The 20,601-nt window shown below is 35.6% G+C and overlaps 1 protein-coding gene across 4 annotated transcripts in view; it reads right to left on the bottom strand.

Moving 5' to 3' along the window:
- The window catches only part of TBC1D32 (TBC1 domain family member 32), a 74,063-nt gene that overhangs the window by 18,080 nt on the left and 35,382 nt on the right, over nucleotides 1–20,601 (bottom strand). For all 4 annotated transcript variants that reach the window (XM_030945868.1, XM_030945871.1, XM_030945869.1 and 1 more), the window contains 4 exons: nucleotides 15,676–15,798; nucleotides 14,288–14,396; nucleotides 13,357–13,450; nucleotides 5,561–5,686 (listed from right to left, as the gene is read on the bottom strand). In XM_030945868.1, coding sequence (XP_030801728.1) covers nucleotides 5,561–5,686; nucleotides 13,357–13,450; nucleotides 14,288–14,396; nucleotides 15,676–15,798 — 452 coding nt within the window. The remainder of the gene's footprint in view (nucleotides 1–5,560; nucleotides 5,687–13,356; nucleotides 13,451–14,287; nucleotides 14,397–15,675; nucleotides 15,799–20,601) is intronic.

Here is a 20,601-nt window from a genome sequence, read left to right as displayed (position 1 = left end):
ACCTGCTGTTGGCTCCATAAATAGGATATAAAGCATACAGATATGCATACTGGTACTTCTCACAAGAATGCAAAGCAAGGGAGTGTATTTAGAGAGTAACAACTGCTGCCACCTGTGGGATTTCCTGTTTAAAGACCATATTACCATTTCCCTAGCAGCACTTCCAGCTAATAGCAATGAAGCTCCAGCTCCTGTTCCCCTATTCTTGCACATAACTCCAGGCACCCACTGCCCAGGTGGGTTTTCTGCTTTTAAATTGAACAATTCAAAAATCATAGAATGGCAGGGGTTGAAAGGGACCATAAGGAGCACCCAGTACCACCGGTACCAATACCACTACACTGTTTAAGCACATAGTGGTAGGAGCAGCTGCAGCAGCACAAGTGAGGCAGAGCAGCGACACATGCTAGAGGGGGCAACGGAGTAAGCTAGAAACCTCCTGAGTTAGCCATGATGACAGGAAAACTGACATAAGCAGTTAAAACAGTGCATGCTCTTTTGGGAATGAGGAGGAGGAGAAAGACAGAATTTCCACCCACACTCTGATTCTTGTTATGCCAGAAAAACAATGAAAAAAAAAGATATAATAAAGATAATTAATTCTTCTTCCAATTATTTTAAGCTAACATACTGACATTAAATCACAATCTTTTTTGTCTTGATTAATTGCCTAAAATATTTACAGAAATTACACTGAATGAGTCCCAAAAAAAGTTTTTAAAAGGCTGTGTTTTGGTAATGCTAAAAAAGTTTCACTACAACAGCTAAACATGAATTTACAGTTAGAGTTCCAACTGTAACGGTAACAAAATTAATTTTGCATTGCAAGGGACTACTAAATTAAAACTAAAAACCTACATGTGTAATTTATATTCTTATGCACTTTTACAGTGAAATGAAACTGCTAATTAAATATAACATAGCTACTTTTAATCATGGTTAATAAAACACATGGGACTAAAAAAAGCAATTTACTTTACAGAAGAGTAACTATTATTATTTTTTGAAGAATATACAAACTCACTAATCCTCACTAATATGCTTAGTGGAATTTGGCTCACAAACAATATAACAAATATTTGTGTAAAATGAGCAAATGTGTCTATTCCTACAACTGCAGACAGCAAAAAGCAGAAATTAGACTTTAAGTTTGTAACTAGCTATATATTTACTGTATGGCTATTAGTACAGTGATTACTGAAATATGCCATACTATAATAATAAATGAGAACTATGTTAAGACTCAAATATCCCATAACTCAGAAAATTTAAGACCAAGTTGGCACACTGTACATTTCTTCTCTTTTTGTCATAAGGCAACCACATGCTTGACCTAGCAGGTGAATACTTCAATTCAGTGCTTGAGTGAATAGAAGTGAGAGTTCAATGGCTAAGCAATATTTTGAAACTCAAGCACTAAATTGATTTCAACCATTTGAAAGTATTTATCTAAGCGCCTATCAGGATCTTTGAAAATATTTTCATCAAATTTGAGAGACGAAGACACACAAGAACGTGTCTCAAAACACAAGTGGTTAATACTTAAATAAATGGTTTTCACAGGACACAGCCTTTTCCAAAGAAATGTCCATGTGAAATGACAAGTAGCTATTTGAATTTTCTTCTTTCAATACTACATCATTTAGCTGCCATTTGGACACTACTATAGACACTACTAGAGTGATTCTTCATTTAACTGGAAAACTAGACAAAAGACATTTAGGCAGGTTCATTGTACAGTACAGTCAGTATTGCTGTAAGAGTCAAAATTTTCAGGTAAAGTTTATGTGGCCTACCAATACAGTGAAAATGTTGATTTTCTTAAATTATGGTAGCTTGGCTGTGTTAGTATTGAAGTTTTTAAGAGTCTAGAAATAGTCTCATGGAAATTTAATTCTTACACACAAAATAAACAGAATTTTAATTTAGGTGTGCGTCATCATATACAAAATAAACAGATATTTCTTAAATTACTGCAGTATGCTTATAAAACACCTACTTTCCTCCATGGTTTTCTTTTTCCTTGAAGAAGTAGCGTACAAAAGGAAGGTAACTGAAACAGCTTCAAAACTGCATAAGAACGCTGATTTAAAAAAATCATGTTGTTAAAACTGTTTTAATAGGTAACAACCACGAGCACTAACCTAATTCCTACTCTGAAAGTTTTAAGTTAAAAAGATGAAAAAGCAAAAAATATCAGACTTTTAAAAATCCTATAATATAACTACTGTTATTGGACCATGTTCTATGGTCCAGATGCTTCAGAGGAGTTTAAAAGAAAATACAAAGGATTTTTTTAACAGCAGTTCTGCTCTCAGGCACAAGGTGTGACTCTTGGGGATGGTCCTGTGCAGGGCCAGGTGTTGGACTCAATGATCCTTGACAGTCTCTTCCAACTCCGCTGAGTGGAAGGGATTCTGTGGTTTTGTGACTTCTGTTGGAGGCTAGAAATTCAAGAGTGAACATCTTGCACAGATTACTTTTTTGCAGGAGTAGTGTCAGAATTTTCAACTCCATCAACCATACTTCAGTTTAATAAGTATATGAAAAACAGAGTTAGCAATTCCATTACTGATGGCAAGAACAAGGAGGACTTTCAATTATTGTACATTAAAATGACAAATGAACAACCTACATTTTCTCTGAAAAGAAGAAAACAGGACAAAAATTCTGACAGTGCTTCCATTAGCGATGAACATTGCATATGTTATATCAATATAAAAGTATTTTCTTTATTAATGGAAAAAACAGCCCTTCAAACCAAACCAAATCTTCACACACCTGCACAGACATTCATGTGCACTCATGTGCCACTGCTTACAGTGGCTCCAAACTGATTGGGGGTCAGAAGAAAGAATTTGTGATCGGCAATTGTTTTTTCTGCATAACATAAAGACCCACCGTTTCACTCAACTTCTAACAAGCTTCCTTGGAAAATCAAGGACATAAAAATAAAAACGCAAACATCTAATTTGTATTATCCTAAAAACTTCTTTTGAAAATACAATATCAGCATTTCATTATCCTGAACTAAAACCACTACTACAGCATACAACAGTCATGGGTTCTTTATCCTATAGGGAAAGTCCTGCAGTTAGTTTCAACTTTTTGTTGCAATTGCTAAAGGCTGCAGCACACATACATCACAAACAATGACACTGCCTCAAAGGCTCACTGTATTTTTTGTCAACGTGTTTTGATAGAGCTATCTCAGATGATGCAGATAAAGGATTCCAGAACACTGTGTTTACTGTAGCCACTCTGCTTACATCAAACATTTCATTTATAAAAGCTGGAGAAAATCCCTATGTTTTACAGTAAGTTCTTACATGCAAGCTCAAGAGCTGCTGTATTTTCTTTTCTTGCTTGGTTGGTTTTTATTAAGAAAAAACAATTTAGAGGTAAATTAATAGGCCCTAAAGAATATTGGAGATCTAAATCCAGATCCTCAGGGAGATAGGTGATAGAAAATCTGAAAGACTCTATGGAGCAAGTAATTTTAGCCAAGTTTACTATCCCTGTCCATATCACATATGAATATAAAGCTTAGAAGAATAGGATTTGGGGACAGAGTATCTCATTATGAAGGGAAGAATGTTAGCATATAATTGATATAATCTCTGCAACACCCTTAATTTATTTTGCTTTGGGTTTAAATTCTCCTAAAAGGGGAGTGGAATAAGGATGCTGAATCTGCCCAGAAGTCAGATACTGATACAATGTTAACTGGGAACAGATGAAAAAAGAAGTTGCTGGAATGGAAAACAACATTCTGCCATATCTGAAGGACAAAAAGGAGGAGATAATTGAAAAAGACATGGCTAAAATAGTCAAGATGAGATTCTGGTTTAAAAGAAATAAAAAAACCAAAACTACAAGCCACCTCTCACTCATGTGAACTATTTGAACATGCACTATGCTAAGCCTAAATTCATACAGAGTACTGACTTTCTACACAAATCTAAGCTCTTGTTCAGAGGAGTTGATTTGCCTGCTTCTTTTTCTGCCAAAGCTTAGATGCAAATACACAGAAAGTTCTTTTCTAGATGTACTAAAGACACTTCAGGGAGGCCACAAATACTGTAATGAGTAGTCCAAAAGAAGCCAAGACATAACCTGGCCAAAGGTTATGGTTCTCTGGCTGATAAGTGACCCAAAGAAAACATGGAGCTATACACCCTAACACCCACAGATCTGTGGCACCTTTATGGAAGGAATGACTGGAAGAATGTCTTTGTTGTAGTTTCTTATTGACCAAGTTGATGGGAGAGTAATCAACATGGGAAGGGTGAATTAGAGATATTGATACTGTACAGTTTGCTCAAGAATTTTTTGATGGAGTTTGAGCAGGTTCTATAGATTCAGCATCTGGTAATCCTGACACCAGATCACAAAATATTTTTAACAAATCGATACACATTACTCCATACAGTCCTTGAGTCTAATGTTATCTTTGCTCATTATATTCTGGTTTAACTCCTGTTAATGTCAGTCCCCCTCAGAATGGGCCCAGTAAACAAAGCACAAGTGTACATCTTTGTTCTGTAAACCATGGAGATTGCTCCATCTGTAACTATAGAGAAAGTTTTGATTTCTGGGCATCTGGACTGAAGTCTCACACTCCTCTGAAACTTGGGAGAGCTTTGCATGCTGCAAAAGATACACAGCAGCACAACTGTCTCTTGTAAAGTGGATTCAGTGAACATGATGTTGTCTGAAACCACAGAGCTGCAGATATTTTGCTGCTTCGGAAATATCTCCAAGCAGATACAGAACATCTGAAGAGATTCGCAACAGCCAGTTGTATTAACTGCTTATCTAAATAACATAAAGGGAAACCTTGGGCACCTGTAAACAACAAGTTGGACTACATACTGACCATAATCAGAATTCCTATAGGAATAGAAGCCTGAAATTTCTGAGAACACTTCACTTCTTTATGGCTACACAAGCTTATATATCACAAGGGAATTACTATGTCTTACTTCTGATGATTTATGTCATATGGATGATCTGTGTTTTTGCTTTGGTTTTTTTAACTGAGCTATAGCAATGATCCTGCATGATCACACTGTTCATTAGAAATGCATATGAAAATTAAGAAAAACCTGAATGAACTAATTCTTTAATGTTTAGTATGGCTTAATTCTGATATTTTTTTACAGAAATTGCCCATTAATATAATTTCCCAACCCATGTTAACTCATTCACTAATCTCTGAGAAAAGTCTGTTTTCTTTCAGGCTTTCATTTTCATTTTCTCAGTATCTCAATAATGGTCCCTTTAGAGATTTGGAACAAAGACTTGCATTTGAGCCCTCTTTTTCTTTCAAATTTCACTGACAACATAGAGGGATAACAGTCATAAAATGAAAAATAAGACATAAAATGCATAAACCTTGCTTTCTTGGGAAAATACCATTGAAATAGTTTTCACAATCAACACAAAATTAGGGACTATTTGTATAGATAATGTACTCCTCAATGAAAATAATAAGAAGAGTTGCTTATTAGTGGTCTTTTGTCTGCTTTCTTTGTTAAACTTCCTAAATCATACTCACTTGGTCCACTGATGCTATCTGGTCTGGTTTTCATGACTTTGCAGAACTGTTTTCTACAAACTTCTGCCCACCCGGTTGGCTTGTCTGGACTTCTTAAGAGTTTTAAGAGCTTGTCAAGATCTTTATCTAGAAGAAATGAAAAATTAGTGTTATTCTATAATGATCATACACTGACAGAATAGTTTGAGTTGAAAGGGACCTCAAAGATCATGCAGCCCCAACTCCATTGCCACATGTATTTCTGGCAGACCTCATAAGAAAAGACTACATAAATATGTCTTTTCCTAAGACAATTAAACTGGAGAAGCAGTCCTAAAGCTGATGACATTCTGCTTTATACAAAACATTCTATTTACTGATGGAATTTTGTGCTTATTTTGGCTGGGGTAGAATTAATTTTCTTCACATGGCTGGTATGGGGCTATGCTTTGGATTTGTGCTGCTCAGAGAGCTAAAACCTAAAGATGTTCCAGAGATCTGTGTCAGCAGAGCAGAGCTTACACAATCTGGCCTTTTCTGCTTTCCTACTGCTATCCTGGCAAGGAAGCAGGGAGTGCATGGGAAACTGGGAGGAGACACAGCTGGGACTGGTGACCCAAACTGACCAAAGGGATATTTTACACCATATGACATGCTCAGTATATAAAGTGGGGGGAAGAAAAAGGAAGGGGAGGAACATTCTTAGTGATGTTGACATGATGACATTTAACATGGTGGTGTTCAGTCAAAGGCTGCACTCAATGATATCTGAGGTCTTTTCAAACCTAATTATTTCTGTGATTGCATTTGTCTCCCTAAGTAACCATTACAGGTGATGGGGTCCTGCTTTCCTGCAGATGGCTGAACACCTGCCTGCCACCTGGATGCAGTGAATTAACTTTGCTTTGTCTGTGTGCATGGCTTTTGCTCTTCTATTATACAATCACAGAATAAGCCAAGTTGGAAGGCACCCATCAGGATCATCGAGTTCAACTCCTGGCCCTATTCAGGGCACCCCAAAAGTCACACCATGTGCCTGAAAATCTTGTCCAAACGCTTCTTGAACTCATAAAGGCTTGTTGCTGTGACCATTCCCTCGAGAAGCCTGTACCAGTACCCAACCACTCTCTGGATGAATAGCATTTTCCTGATGTCTAATCTAAACCTCCCCTGACTCAGCATCATACCATTTCCTCAAATCCTGTCATTGATCACAAGCATGAAAAGATCAATACCTGCACCTCCACTTCCACTTGTAAGGATTTTGAAGACCACAGTGAGGTCTCCTCCAGGCTGAACAGACCAAGTGACCTCAACCACGCTGCTAAAGGCTCCCCCTTCAGACATTCACCATCCTTGCTGCCCTCTTCTGGACACTCTCTTATGGCTTAATCTCTTTTCTATGTTGTGGCGCCCAAAACTGCCCCCAGGACGGGACAATCCCCTCCTTGCCCAGCTGACAATGCTGTGCCTGATGCCCCCCAGGACACAGTTCGCTCTCTTGGCTGCCAGGGCACTTGGCAACTACCAGATAACTTGGCTCCCAGAGTCCTTGATGCTGCTATGAAATACTTTCTGGCCATCTGAAGGAGAAAAATAAAGATGGTACCTGACACAAAGCAAATGCATATGCATTCACTCCAGCTGTGTACAATTCCTCTGCTGTTGGACCATTAATAGTATTCACTTTTCATGTTTGCGAGTACTTTGCTTGTTAAATAAAGTTTTTTCCATTTTTCTTGAAGGAAATTTTTTCTCCCAAACTGGTGAGAGGAGGAGCCGCTTGAATCTGCTTTCTAGAGGAACCTCTCTGGAGATTTCCTCCCTAAATTTGCCCTAAACCAGGACATGTGTCAATTGTTTGAGCCAGTCTATGGATATGAAGAATGTTTGCTGGTACTTTTACTTCTTTATACCATTTCTATTTCAAAACATTCTTTTCAAAGGATCTTATTCTTTTTAGATTATTAGAATATTTTCAACAGAATTATGATTTTGCATGTAATTTATTTTAAACTCATCTAAAGACCTTAATGATTTCTAATTAGTAGATTGTATCCCTGTCGCTGGAATTTATTATACAATACATAACATTTCAAAACAATCTTATTATAATAACTTAATTATCATTAATAATGCCTCCAAATTAATTAACCTGAAATTTCTTTGTTATCCTCAAATAAATAAGTCCTCAGTATCTTCCCAAATAACATGCAGTGATGCTTAGAACAGCTTACTTATGAAAATTTAATGTGAAGAAGGATTTAACTCTTACAGTATTATCAATATGATTTCTAGTTCTTTCTCTGTCCTTTTTTGTCATTTCTGAAACAGTTGAGTATTGAAGAAAATCCTAGAACTGCAAAGAAACACTCCTTGATACAAGTTAAATAGTTATTTTACTTCCTCAAGGACTTGTAGTAATTCAGTTTGGCAGACAAGTATCAGAGACTACAAGCTGAGACTTAATCAGTCAATGTACCAGAGACCCATGCAACCAAGATACTGCGGTGCAGTCATGTATTTAATATATCCACTACAAACTGAAACTGGTATCATACTGTGGAAACTCACTGCAGCTTATTTTCTTCCAGGTAAACCATTGCTTCCCTTAACTTGTCATTAAATGTGGACTATCACTTCTGCCAGCAGGTCATCACAGTACAAAAAAAAAAAAAAGACAGAACCTTGGGGGGTTTTTGGAATGACAATTGCTTCCAAACACTCATGATATCTAAAAAACCCCAGCTTGCTTTCACAATTTAGTAGGCAACTACAACTTGCCCAACAGTATTACCCTGTAGCTGAAACTTAAGCAACAACACAGTTCTGGGCTATGTATATTATGTGTTACTGAGGGCAGGCTGTCACATTACCACTACCACTAGAGGTGTTCTAAACACACCAACACCAAGAAACAGAAGTCCTGCTTTTATTTCTTCTCTTTTCTGGTTTGTCACTAAATGAGTTCACAAGTTATCCTAAATTAATGACTTGAATTTGATTTTTTTCCTGAAAAAATACTAGACCTTCTGAATGAAGGTCTTCTAGATCTTCTAGGCCTTTAAATGACAAAGGCCTACTGAGAGAAGGTCTTAGTCATTTAAAAGCTAGCAAGCTCTTAAATATGGACATGATTGAAAACTAATGTCAATTTAATTAATCTGCTGCACTTCTGCTCTCTTCTTCATATGTGGTTATATTTTGCCATCCCATCCGTTACTTGTGCTTACCTTGTCCTAGCACTGGTGGTTCTGTGTAATCCCATGAGAAAAAAAAAAACCCCCACATTTATTAGTGTATGAAGCTATGAAATTGCACTATAAATAAGCTACACTTCCACTCATGTATGAAATCTGAACCACTACATCATAACAACAAGTTTAAATTGATCTCCCTTTTCTAAAAGATGCTGCTTTATACTTCTTCAAATAATTCTTCAGCTAGCTTGTTTAGATCTTCTAAAGAAAGTAAGACTCAGAAAAATTCATCAATGTTTTATAAAACACAAGAAATGCAACAAGCCCCTTCTCATCTGACTGTGCTTTGTGGCAGAAGTGTTTTTCTGTGATTAATAACTAAGATCTGTAAATCCATGCATATCTTATTCAAAATCTAAATTGAGAGACTAATAACCTGACTACAATTTATTTGGCTAGTACATAGAAACAAATCCATATAGAGATATATAATTAAGGAAAGCTCATATGCATTTCTCATAGACCTTACTACTCTTTCATCTTTTTTTAATTGAGTGGACTTAAAAGCAAAAGACAACAGACTTGTACATGACTATCATGGAAAATATAAAAAGGAGTACAAGTCAAAGAAGTGTAGGTGATTAAGGCAATTATGTGACATTATAAGGAATAACAGAAAAGATAATACTACTGATTCTTTGACAGAGAAAGTTTTAAAAAAACTGAAACACTGCTAATACCAGGTAGTGCAAAAAAAGATAATTAAATCAGATTAAAAAACCAAAACCAAACAAAACAAACAAACAAACAAACAAGAAACCCTCAATGAAACCAAACCGTAAACATGGCAGCATATTCCCATTCAAGTTAGAAGTTTAAAGCAAAGAACTCAGAGAACAGTGGCTGAGATAAATTATCAAAATACTTTTGATAACAAATAACCAGATTTTTGGTACCAATTCTGGAATGTATGATTTCAGAAGAAAATAATATTAATGAATGGTGGAGTACCCAAGTTTAGGGAAATGTTAAGCAGTGAATGCATCACTGTAGGACATTTACAGACAATATTCTTCAGCCACAGCCATTACCAACTGCCATAACTGCAGAGCTAGGACTAGAAAAGAAAAACATATTCTGTACAAATAGAAGAGTGAATATTACAGTTTAATAGCCTTGTAAAGAGTTTAACTTTTAATAATCGAAACTATAGTTAATATTACAAGTTTAAAAAAAATCTTTACACAATTGTTTCCTGAATATAAAAGGATGATATCACTCTTTGAAAATTACTTAATAGTTCTTCCTCAAATTACCTTAATAAAATAATAATTGAACAAATAAACAAGAAAAGCAACAGGGTATCTTGCTGGAGTGTAAACAAGTAGAAATGGCATAATTAATTTTCACATATAAATAATGATCCACATAAATCATTTGAAGTTTCACTATAAATTATCTTTGACCGTAGTGAATCATATTAATATATGGCTATCCAGTACTTTTCAAACTCTAACTACTGGCTGAAATTTTTAGAGCATATTAACATAAAATCAACCAAATTTATTTTTCCATAAATTTTTTCCTGCAGACTCATATACCACACAAACAAATACCTAGCATCTGTAAAGCCAGGACAGATATTTGTAAACATTGATGCACTGCAAGATTTCCTGAAATACAAACATATTTTTTGGGTGAGTCTGCTTACTCAAGGTATCCTCATGAAATGGAAGAGATACTCCACTAAGTCAATGCAGTTACTAAATTACAATAGTCCTTTTTTATTCAGTGAGTCAAAATATGCACTTGTCAATGTCTGGGATCACAATAATAGCACAGAATAAAAGCAAGAGTGTTAATAAAAGAGTTCTGTTACATACAACCTTCAGGCCTTGGTGCTGGGAAACTTGTTCCATACACTGTCACATTTACCACTGCTCTACTTTTTATTACAGCTGAACCCTAAGGTGTCAGCGTTGCACATTTAGCACTGTTCTTCAAAAGAATTTATAGAATAAAACCCCTACCCACTTCTTGGGTTTTCATGCTGGAAATCTCAGTGTGAACAAGTCCTTTTAATTAATCACCACTCATAAGCTACTTTCAGTTTTATCCATGGTTTCCATTATACCAGATACAGGATAAATTAAATCCAGAGATCTGGAAATGGAAAACCAGAGATCTGGAAATCTTCCTTTTCCCTGACCTCAGTTTGGCCACACTAGTTGCCAAATGTTCTGTTATAGCATCTGTCATTCAACTCTATCTGAAAGGAGGGTTATAAACAGAACTATTAGCAGTATCATATTCAAGGCACATCTGTAAATATTTTTTTTTTTTTAATATTCACAAGCCATCTCCATCTATTATATAAATACATCTAGATATCAACTCAGGTTATGTTTTCACATCTGCCATCACAATTATGTGATGGATATAGGATAAATTTTCAAAGCACAAAGAAAAGGTAAGTTTCTCTTGAGATGTCCATGTTTCTTGAGCAATAAAAGAGGACACAAATAAGAGATCAGGACAGACAGAATAAAACCTACAGTTACAGCTTTTTCAGCCAAAGAAACTATACATTCTTTAACAGTACTAAGAATCTACCAGTCTTAATTATTCATGTCATAGAAACACCAAAATAAGAGCACCAGAATGATACCTCACAGGTTACATATTGAAACACTATAGCATGAAATCTGAACGCAGGCAGGTTCAGGAAACCAGAGACATTGCACTGCCCTTCAATCCTTGACAACAGATACAATGAAGCAGTCATGCATTCCCACTCACACAATGGCTGCAGAACTCTTGTCAGTCAAAAGTCTGTGTGAACCGTGTCCATCTCCTTGCACTAAAGCAGAATGAAAATTCAACAAGTATTTTTCTAAACTCCAAGCAATCTGAGTAGCACACAACATGAATTCTGAATATTCACAACACAAAGAAGTTGCAAGATCTTGTATAAATGTAACTCATGGATCCATCTTGTAATTGCATTTTTAACCTCTCTTGTGAAAGAAAACTGTCTATCACTGCCATATCATAGTGCTTAAAAATACAGTTCAGATATTCTCCATTTTCTATTCATGCTCTGGATTTCTTTTTTTGCAAGCACTACAATAGCAACTTATGAACTTCATTATTTTAATTTTTGATCTATTTATTCTAATGCTTTCTTTCAAAATAACTTACACATCCTGAAAGCTTCAATCTGGCAAATCATTTATTCACAATTGAGTGGCTTGTTTTTTTTAACCTAGTACTGAAATAGAACACTTTCAATGGTTTATTTCCCTTTTATTTTCAAACAACAAACACAAAATATTTTGATTCCACTACCAAACATTCTGTTCATTTTGCAGTTATATAATCTTTTACTTCAGTTACCCTTAACATCAAAAATACCATTCCAAATTAAAACATTTCTTTGATTTCAATTTTTCAAACTCATTTGAAAACCTTTGACACTTCATTTCAGCAAATTTACTTTTAGCCAAAGTTTTACCCAAGTTTTCTTAGTTGGCTGTCATCCACAAATGTGATAACTGTAATATCTATTTCATTAGCCCACTGGGTAATGATGAGCAATGGAATTATTCTGAACAAGAGAACCAAGGGATCCTTTGAACACATTCTGAGAGTAATGATAACAATACAATATGCTTTTCCAACCCAAGAATGACACTACTGCCTCCTTGAAGACACACACTTTACCATTATCTGATTGTTGTCTTATGAAACTTGTCTTGGGAAGCCTGGAAGAGTATTACAAAAGCTAAGATACAGAAAACTCCCTTCTTTTATAACTATATGGCCTTTCCTCTGGTCAGAGCAGGAAATCACCTTTTCAATTTTTTTCCCCCCAGATATATACAAACAGACTATATTATAGTCCACAGTTAATGTAAAATTTCTGTCACTTCTGTAAATCTTTCTCTGCTAAGGAAATTCATAATTTCTAACAAGTTCATCTCAGGGATATAGTAAACATGGATAAATACAATGAATTATTTATTTACCAAACAATTCACCTAATTCTTTTGCATTGTCTATGCAAACTAAAACCTTAAAAGAGTTTCTCTGTGTGAATTAAACTGCTGTGCCTAGGTAGCTCTTCAAAGGATTCTTCAGTCTGCTCACATTCCAAATTGATGTTCAATGTGGAAACCAACTATCCTAAACACTGTCTATTTCACACACCACCAAGCTCAGTAAACACAGGGATGTGAATCACAAAAATAGTGTACAAAGAACTCTGCAGTTTAAGCAAACTGTCTTGCTTCAGTTACTAGAGAGATAATATAAATGTACCTTATGAGTCACCCACCAAAGATGAGCCAGGAGGTTAATCTTGAAGTGTGCATAAGAATTAGATTACCAAACAGCTTTTCAGATTGACAGTTGCACAAAGCCAGACAAGCAAAACCAAACCAACTTATTTAGCTACAATTGCAGCCAGCACTGAAATAACCTTACGTATTTCATGAGATTATGATCAGTGGGATGTGAGGGTGGGGAGCAGGGTGCAGAGAGGAAGGAAAAAGAAATTTTTTAAATTGACTGAGATACTTGCATGAAATCTACACTGCTCGCATGCTTTCTACGTACCTCGTCTGAATTCAGCTTTCCTAGGAATTTCTGCAAAATAGCACTTTGGCACAGGGAATGATGAAAACATTGGCCAAGGATATAGACCACTGTCCTAGAAACAGGACCAGAAATAAATTAATTTAGCAGAAACATTAATAGCTTTTTCTTGATTAACAAAGGTACAGTTCCCAGAATTACAGCTTATGCACCAAAATTGCTTGATACTAAAATTTCCAATGAGATGTGCTATCACCAAAAAAAAAAAAGGATAGAAAATCCAAAAAGCTTTGAGACTCTTAAGTTTTTTATGGCGTATACACCACTGACAGTTTTGATTTTACAGTTCCTTTTTTCAGCCACAAAGGAAATTGCAAGTTTTATAAAAAATACAAAGAAGAAACCCCAACAACCTACTAAACTGCATTTCCAACTTTATACATTGATTTAGGTGTCTTTGTTGTGCTGACAGTAATCTGCATTTCATCTTTATGAGACTGACAGCCAGTGAGAAGTAGAACATTTAAAGAAGTTGCTTAACAAACACTCCTTTGTTAGAACATTGATGAAAGCTCTAGGTATTAGATACTGCATATGAGAACCCAAGAATGGAAAAAATATCAAATAATACAAAGATAAATGGAAAGCTAGTAAAGAAAACACAGAAATATAAAAGGAAAAAAACCAAAAAATTGCATTCACTTAAAAAGTAACACTAAAATGGAGCAAAATAAATATGTCATCTGAACACAGTATGTCCTAGGTACATGGCAATCCCCAGATAGCGGGAGCAATGTATTTGCTCAGTGTATCACTTTAAAATATTAACATTTCATAAAGCTAAAGGTGGTCTGGTGTTAAATAATTTTTCACATGCCAAATTATCAGCAAAAATGTTCAGTTAATGAAGGCACAAGTTACAGAAAGAAACTAATAAACTTAAAATTCTAACCTTATCTAATTCTCTCAAAGGCAAAATCCTTTCCTGTGGTCCTCCGATCAGATTTATCCTTACAAGAACATGGTTTCTCTCCACTGACAGACCATCAATTATAAAAACTCTGTGGAAAAAACCCCAAAGAAAACACAACAAACCTTCAAAAATTACAACCTTTGATTTACTGACTATTCAATTCAGAAAACTTAAAGAAGCAAGAATATTTTGAGAAACATACCAGAGTTAAAACACAGCCTGGAATACAAATAGGCATAAATAAACAGAAACATTTAGTATTTTGAGATGTCTCCAAGCATTGTTCTGTGTGCTTCCCTACCTACTACCGATTAGAAAAATTTGAGCAATTACTGGACCCAAAAGAGTAGAAAATCTCACAGATTTTCTTATGTCACATAAAAAATTATATAATTCTGGCAGTGACAGTTAATGGACCATAAAAATTTGCTCCTTATTTTGCCTACCAGTATATTTCTGCTGTCACAAATAAGCAGTTATTCACTACTTGAAACAGAGACAACTTGCTGTCTGAAGTCACTGGGCAGCCAAAGGTACAACATTTTTGAAAGCAGTAACATCCAGTTTTTATTCAACAAGTTTCTTAATAAAAGATTTGCCTTAGTAGGCAAATAGCAGCTTTCATCTTCAAATAGTAAATAACTATCATCTTCATCCATACTGTTTGACTTACATTCTGTAATGGTCCCATATAACAAACAGTAAGAGGAAAAGACTTAAAACTCAGCATGCCATGAAAAAGGAAAAAACATCAGTAACTAAATGACTATCCACTTGTGTCCCAAAAATACTTTTTTTTTCCTTTTTAAAGGATGCGCTGAGCAACTTTATTTAGAAGACAGCAGTGGAAAGTCACAGAAGCTGGGGAGTTGACTAAGCTACAAAGAAGCTATTGGAGAGTTGACAAAGCTAGAAACCAAACAATAACAACAACAACAAAAATACTCCCCCATAAAAACCCTGAAGTACTGATGATGCCTGTAATTCATGAACATTAAAACAATACCCTGATTTTATATTAAATACATAACATTAAAAAATATATAAAATTAAAAGGCATACTTACATTCACAAGTTTTAAACATTTTTTGTTTTAGAAACAACTTAAGAGTAATACAACTAAAAAGTAAAAAAAAATATTTTTTTATTTTTTATACTTTTGGGGTTAACATGGGAGAAGGAGAAGGCAATTATTCTTTTCATAATTTAAAACTGCTGACAAACCTGCACGTAAGGAAACTTATGGACATTAGAAGCCAGTTTAAGTGAAAGCATTTGTATGTTTAAAGCTACTAAGGCATTCATTTATTTGTTCACAGGAGAAGAGTTTGATAGTTAAAATAACATTTACATCAATCACTACTTACCCTGGTCCTTCTGAAGTTTCTGTGACATTTTCCTCCTGAGCAGTTAGTAGAACTTGTGACACTTTATACTGAGTCTCCAAGAGTAAAAGGGTATTGAGCTCACAGCACAGCACATTTAACAGCCTGCAGAAGGACACATTGAAATGGTAGCACACCAGTCAGGACTCCAGTAATGCACAGAAAGACAAGGGTAAACATGTTTATGAGATCTTGCAATGGAAAGGGAGAGGAGAAAAAACAACAAAAAAACCCACTTGAAGTGTCTGAAAAAAACTCACACACAACCAGGTCAGGAACACTCTTTAATATCCTTTTTAATCACTCAAGTGACACAACCTTAAGCAAACAGGGAATGGTTCGCAACAGGTTTTTTTTGTGTGCACTGAACAACCAGAGAAAATACCTACTGGTCAGCTCAGTCACTTTTGAGTTTACATCACAGTGTAACAAAAATTATACACGCTTAGTAAGACATTCCATGTGAACTATAAGGAAATTATACAATAATAGGCTGGCAAAGCAACTCAGAATTAGGTTGTCTGAAGGGGGAGGAAGGAAGGGAGGTAAAAAAAATATCTTTCATTTAGAAAAGAGGCTTTTAAGACCTTCTGTATAATCACATTTAATGCAGTTCAAAAGCAATAAAAGATTTATCATGTAACATAACCAACAAATCTGCTGGGTTGGGTTTTTTCAGAGAAACACAAATAATAAATGAAATGAATAATAACAAGTGCACAAGACAGTACATTATATACAATTTTCTTTCATAACTTTGGGGCAAATTAACAGGGTAAGTACTCTAATATATTTTCATATAAATCTGAAATAAAGCAGTCCAAATCACATTACTTTTTGTTTTAACTAATCTATTCACTCTAAGACCACAACAGAATAATTTCATTGAGGGCTTCCAGTTCAAGGAAAACAATGTAACTAAACATTCTTGTTACTGGTTTTATTTCCTGTTTTAACACAGTCATAAAATGCAACATAAATTAAGATTGATCAGCATTATATTTTGCATTCACATAAGATTTTATATGAACTAGAAAATATACTGTTTTAAATTCATAGTCTGTTAGTCAAAGCTTATTTTCTTCCATGTAATTCCTAATATGTTTCTACTGACAATAGCAAAAATTCATAAGCCGTTCTCTCAATAATTTAACACCTGCAAATTTACATTGTTGTGGCCAAGGATTAAACAGCCAAGATGAGAATATGTCTCAGGTTTTTTTCTGTTGTTTTTTAAACAACTTGATCTGTTCAGTTTCAGTACTCTTCAGCTTTATTTGTTTTACATTAACTGTTTTGCAACATCAATTTGTTCTCAGTACTTTTCTAAATCACAGAAGAAGAAATGACAGTTCAACTATAATTTTTATTATTATTTAGAAGAAAAAAAATTAGAAAAGAGCACTGAAACCATTATGAAGATGGATATTTTTTTCTGTGAAGTACAATAAATGGCAAAGACCAGCAGTTAAAAACCACTTGCGAGACGACTAGTAGCTGAGAATGCTTTATAACATCATCACCTCTGGTAGGCAAGACAGAGTGAAAAAAAAAAAAACAACAGGAACAACCAACCATAAGCAAATAAAATTAGGTAGATGGAATAGTGGTAGAATAAATGATGAAATATACAAGATCTAGTGTAAGCAGCTGCTGCTTGGGCATTCAAATGAAATTTTCACCAACATAGAAAAAGACATTTTCAAATGCAACAACTGAAGTACAGGTTATTTGGTTAATTGTGATATTCCATTAATTACCTTCCAAACTCATAAATGTATAAAGTTTCCAATTTAAAAAAAAAAACAACCCACATTTTATAGTAAGTATATTTGTAACCGTGCTTGAATACAGCTATGGAGTTGTTTGTCTTTTTTGTTTGTTTTTGGAACATAAGAATTGGATTAGACTCCCCATCTCAATATCTCATCTATAAGAAGTACATGCTTATGAGAATGTATAAAACCTTTACAGATATAATACAATATTATTAAAGAATATATTTTTGAGATATGTTTTTAAATTTTCTTTAGAAAAACTCCGAACCTAAATACTGCCGAAAATTGGAAGATACACTTTGATGAAGTTCTTGGACCTGGTAAGAGCCCAATGCAACAGTACAGGCTGGGGACAATCAGTCATAAAGCAGCTTTGCAGACAAGGACCTGGGGGCCCTGATGGTCAATGGTTTGAACATGAGCCAGAAACATGCCCTTGAGGGCAAACAACATCCTGGGCTGTGTAATGAAGAGTGCTGCCAAAAGTTGCTGGAGGGAGGTGACCCTGCCCCACTACTGGTTCTGGTGAAGTCATACCTGGAGTGCTGGATCTAGTTCTGAGCTCCCCAGTAACAGCATGACATGGATGCACTGGAGCAGGTCCAACAAAAGGCCAAGAGGACGATTAAGGCTTGGGCCATCTGACATAGGGAAAAGCTGAGAGAGCTATGACTGCTCAGCCCAGAGGATCCTCAGGGGAGATCCTGTCAATGTGTATAAATATCTAACAGGAAGGTTTGAAAATTGAGTCAGACTCTTCTCATTGATACCCAGTGAAAGGACTAGATGCAAAGGATATGAATTGAAAGACAGGAAATTCCATTTTAATATATTGTGACGGCAGTAAAACAGTGTAACAAATTGCCCAAAGATGTTACAGGATTACTAGCCTTGACAATACTCTAAACCAGACTGGACATAGCCCTGAGTAATGCTCTATAGTTGAACCTACTTTGAGCAGAGCAGTTGTACTACGCAATCTTCCATCTCCCTTTCAATTTGTATTATGCAATTCTGTGATCGCTACTAGTAAGATATACCACACACCCAGGAACAAACTGCAATGCATATAAAATAAAAGTTTATCTGAAGGCAGTCCTTTATAGAAGAGTAGCTTCAAAGAAAATCAGAAATATCAAAATACATATCATAGTTGTGAAAATATGCTAGGAATAAGTAATTTTGTTCTGAATTCATTTCCTGCCCTATCCATTTTTCTTGAAAAGTGCTCCCTGGATTCTACCCCTTCAACTACAATTTCATAACTAATGCTTCACTGCAGAAATCCCTAATCTAAAAGAAAGCATTCTAACTAGTATTTTGTTCCATGGGCTATCTCCTTAGTTTTGCTATGTGGAATCATAATGACTTCTTTAATTATGACACAACAAAAGGTCCTTTGTTGCACTTTGTGGGATATAAATCAGCTAGTCAATAAACCTTGCTAATTTTTATGTTGTCTCTCTACATTTTTTTGCCTGAAAATAATATAATAAACTGTCCATTATTTACTCTGAGTTGCTAAAAATGTGTATTATGAGGATAGCTTATGACCACCTCAATACATTTTCTAGGAGTTCCTTTTAAGAACACAAAAGAGTATGCTCTTTGCTCTTTTTCCCAATATCAAACGCATTTCTCTCAAACAGGACCTTTATTATGTTTTTCTATTTTTCTGCAGTTTCCACTACACAACCATATTCTATTCTTCCTTACTTTCATATGTTCTTTCCAAAGCCACTCTGATGCTCTGTGCTCACTTCAGGCATATCTGCTAATGCTCAGCTGGTGGTGAAAGATGCAAGATACTACTCTTGAACACAGCAGCTGTAACAGTCTGTGGTGTGTTGACACCTGTCAGCAACTAAGCACCCACTTGGCTTCTCACTCCCTTGCCACTCGTGCCTGGCCAGTCTTTGACCAATGAGACCTGCAAGACCAACCTCCAAGCCACTCAGTGTGGGACGCTATATGGTATAAAACATTCCTCTGGTCGGTTCAGATCAGTTGTCCCAGCTATTTTCATTCCCAACCTCTCGCACATTCCTAGGTATGGCTAATGTTGATAAAAAAGAAAGCCCTGTTGCTGAGCTGGTGCTTGCATAGCGCCAGTGGAAACATACTGTGTTACCAATACTCTTTTAGTCCCAAATTCAAAACACAGCACCCATGTGGGGTGCTATTAAAAAATTTGACCCCAGTCTATATGGACTCCAGAGAAACGATAAAATTTTATGCTTTAAGCAGCACGAAATTTCCACCACATAGAAAAAAGAAAGCAGCTCATCCAAAGTAAACTATACTACAATCTCAGTAATAGATGTGTGCATGCAGCATAAAATGGCCAACTAAACACAAAACACTTACATCTCTGCTACAGACAGTGACATGATGCTGAAATAGAGGACTAAATTGGTCTTTAGTAAAAGGTTTTCTTTTGGCTTGTAGTTACTGCCTTCTACAGATATAGGCATGGCTGAATCAGGTCTGTGCAAAATACTAGCATGATATTTGTAGAGAGTTCAGCTGTGGGACAAGGTAAGGTGCTTTTTTTCATCTCTCAGGAATAAATATTAAAAACTGAAGAGCAATAAAACAAGGACTGGAACCTCTTTGCAGTAGCAGGACCTCCTTTTCACTAAACGGCCATGCACAACAAAAGTGATATCCAAAGCCAAACTTCCATTAAACAATTCCAGTGTCATCATAATGGGGGACAGCCTCAAAACATTTAACATCAGAGCTTACACTAATAATTTGATTTACTCTTTACTACGCTTTGAGTAAGAGCCTAAGCTTCAATGAGAACATGAATCCAAACAGCGAATGGCAATTATTATGAAGTGCCAAAACAGTAGACAGAGGCTATGGCTAACAAAAAAATCCTGAAGAAGTCAAAAGCCACTCAGTGTTGGAACACAAAGGGCATTTGGAAGCTTCAGCCAAGCATAGTTTTGCATACTGCCTTTGTAAACTGAACAAAAGGCACTAGCAATGAGCAGATAGAGGATGCCTCTGCACTTGGTCTAGCTAAAGGATTGAGGCTTTGAATTGTTCCACTGAGGATGATGCACGGTTTTGGAAAAAAAAAAAAAGTTTCTGGATACAGGAGTTACACCTTTTGTGCCTG

The sequence above is a fragment of the Camarhynchus parvulus genome, chromosome 3 (assembly GCF_901933205.1).
Source record: "Camarhynchus parvulus chromosome 3, STF_HiC, whole genome shotgun sequence".
NCBI classification, from domain to species: Eukaryota; Metazoa; Chordata; class Aves; order Passeriformes; family Thraupidae; genus Camarhynchus; species Camarhynchus parvulus.
This window is presented reverse-complemented; position numbering and strand designations above follow the sequence as displayed.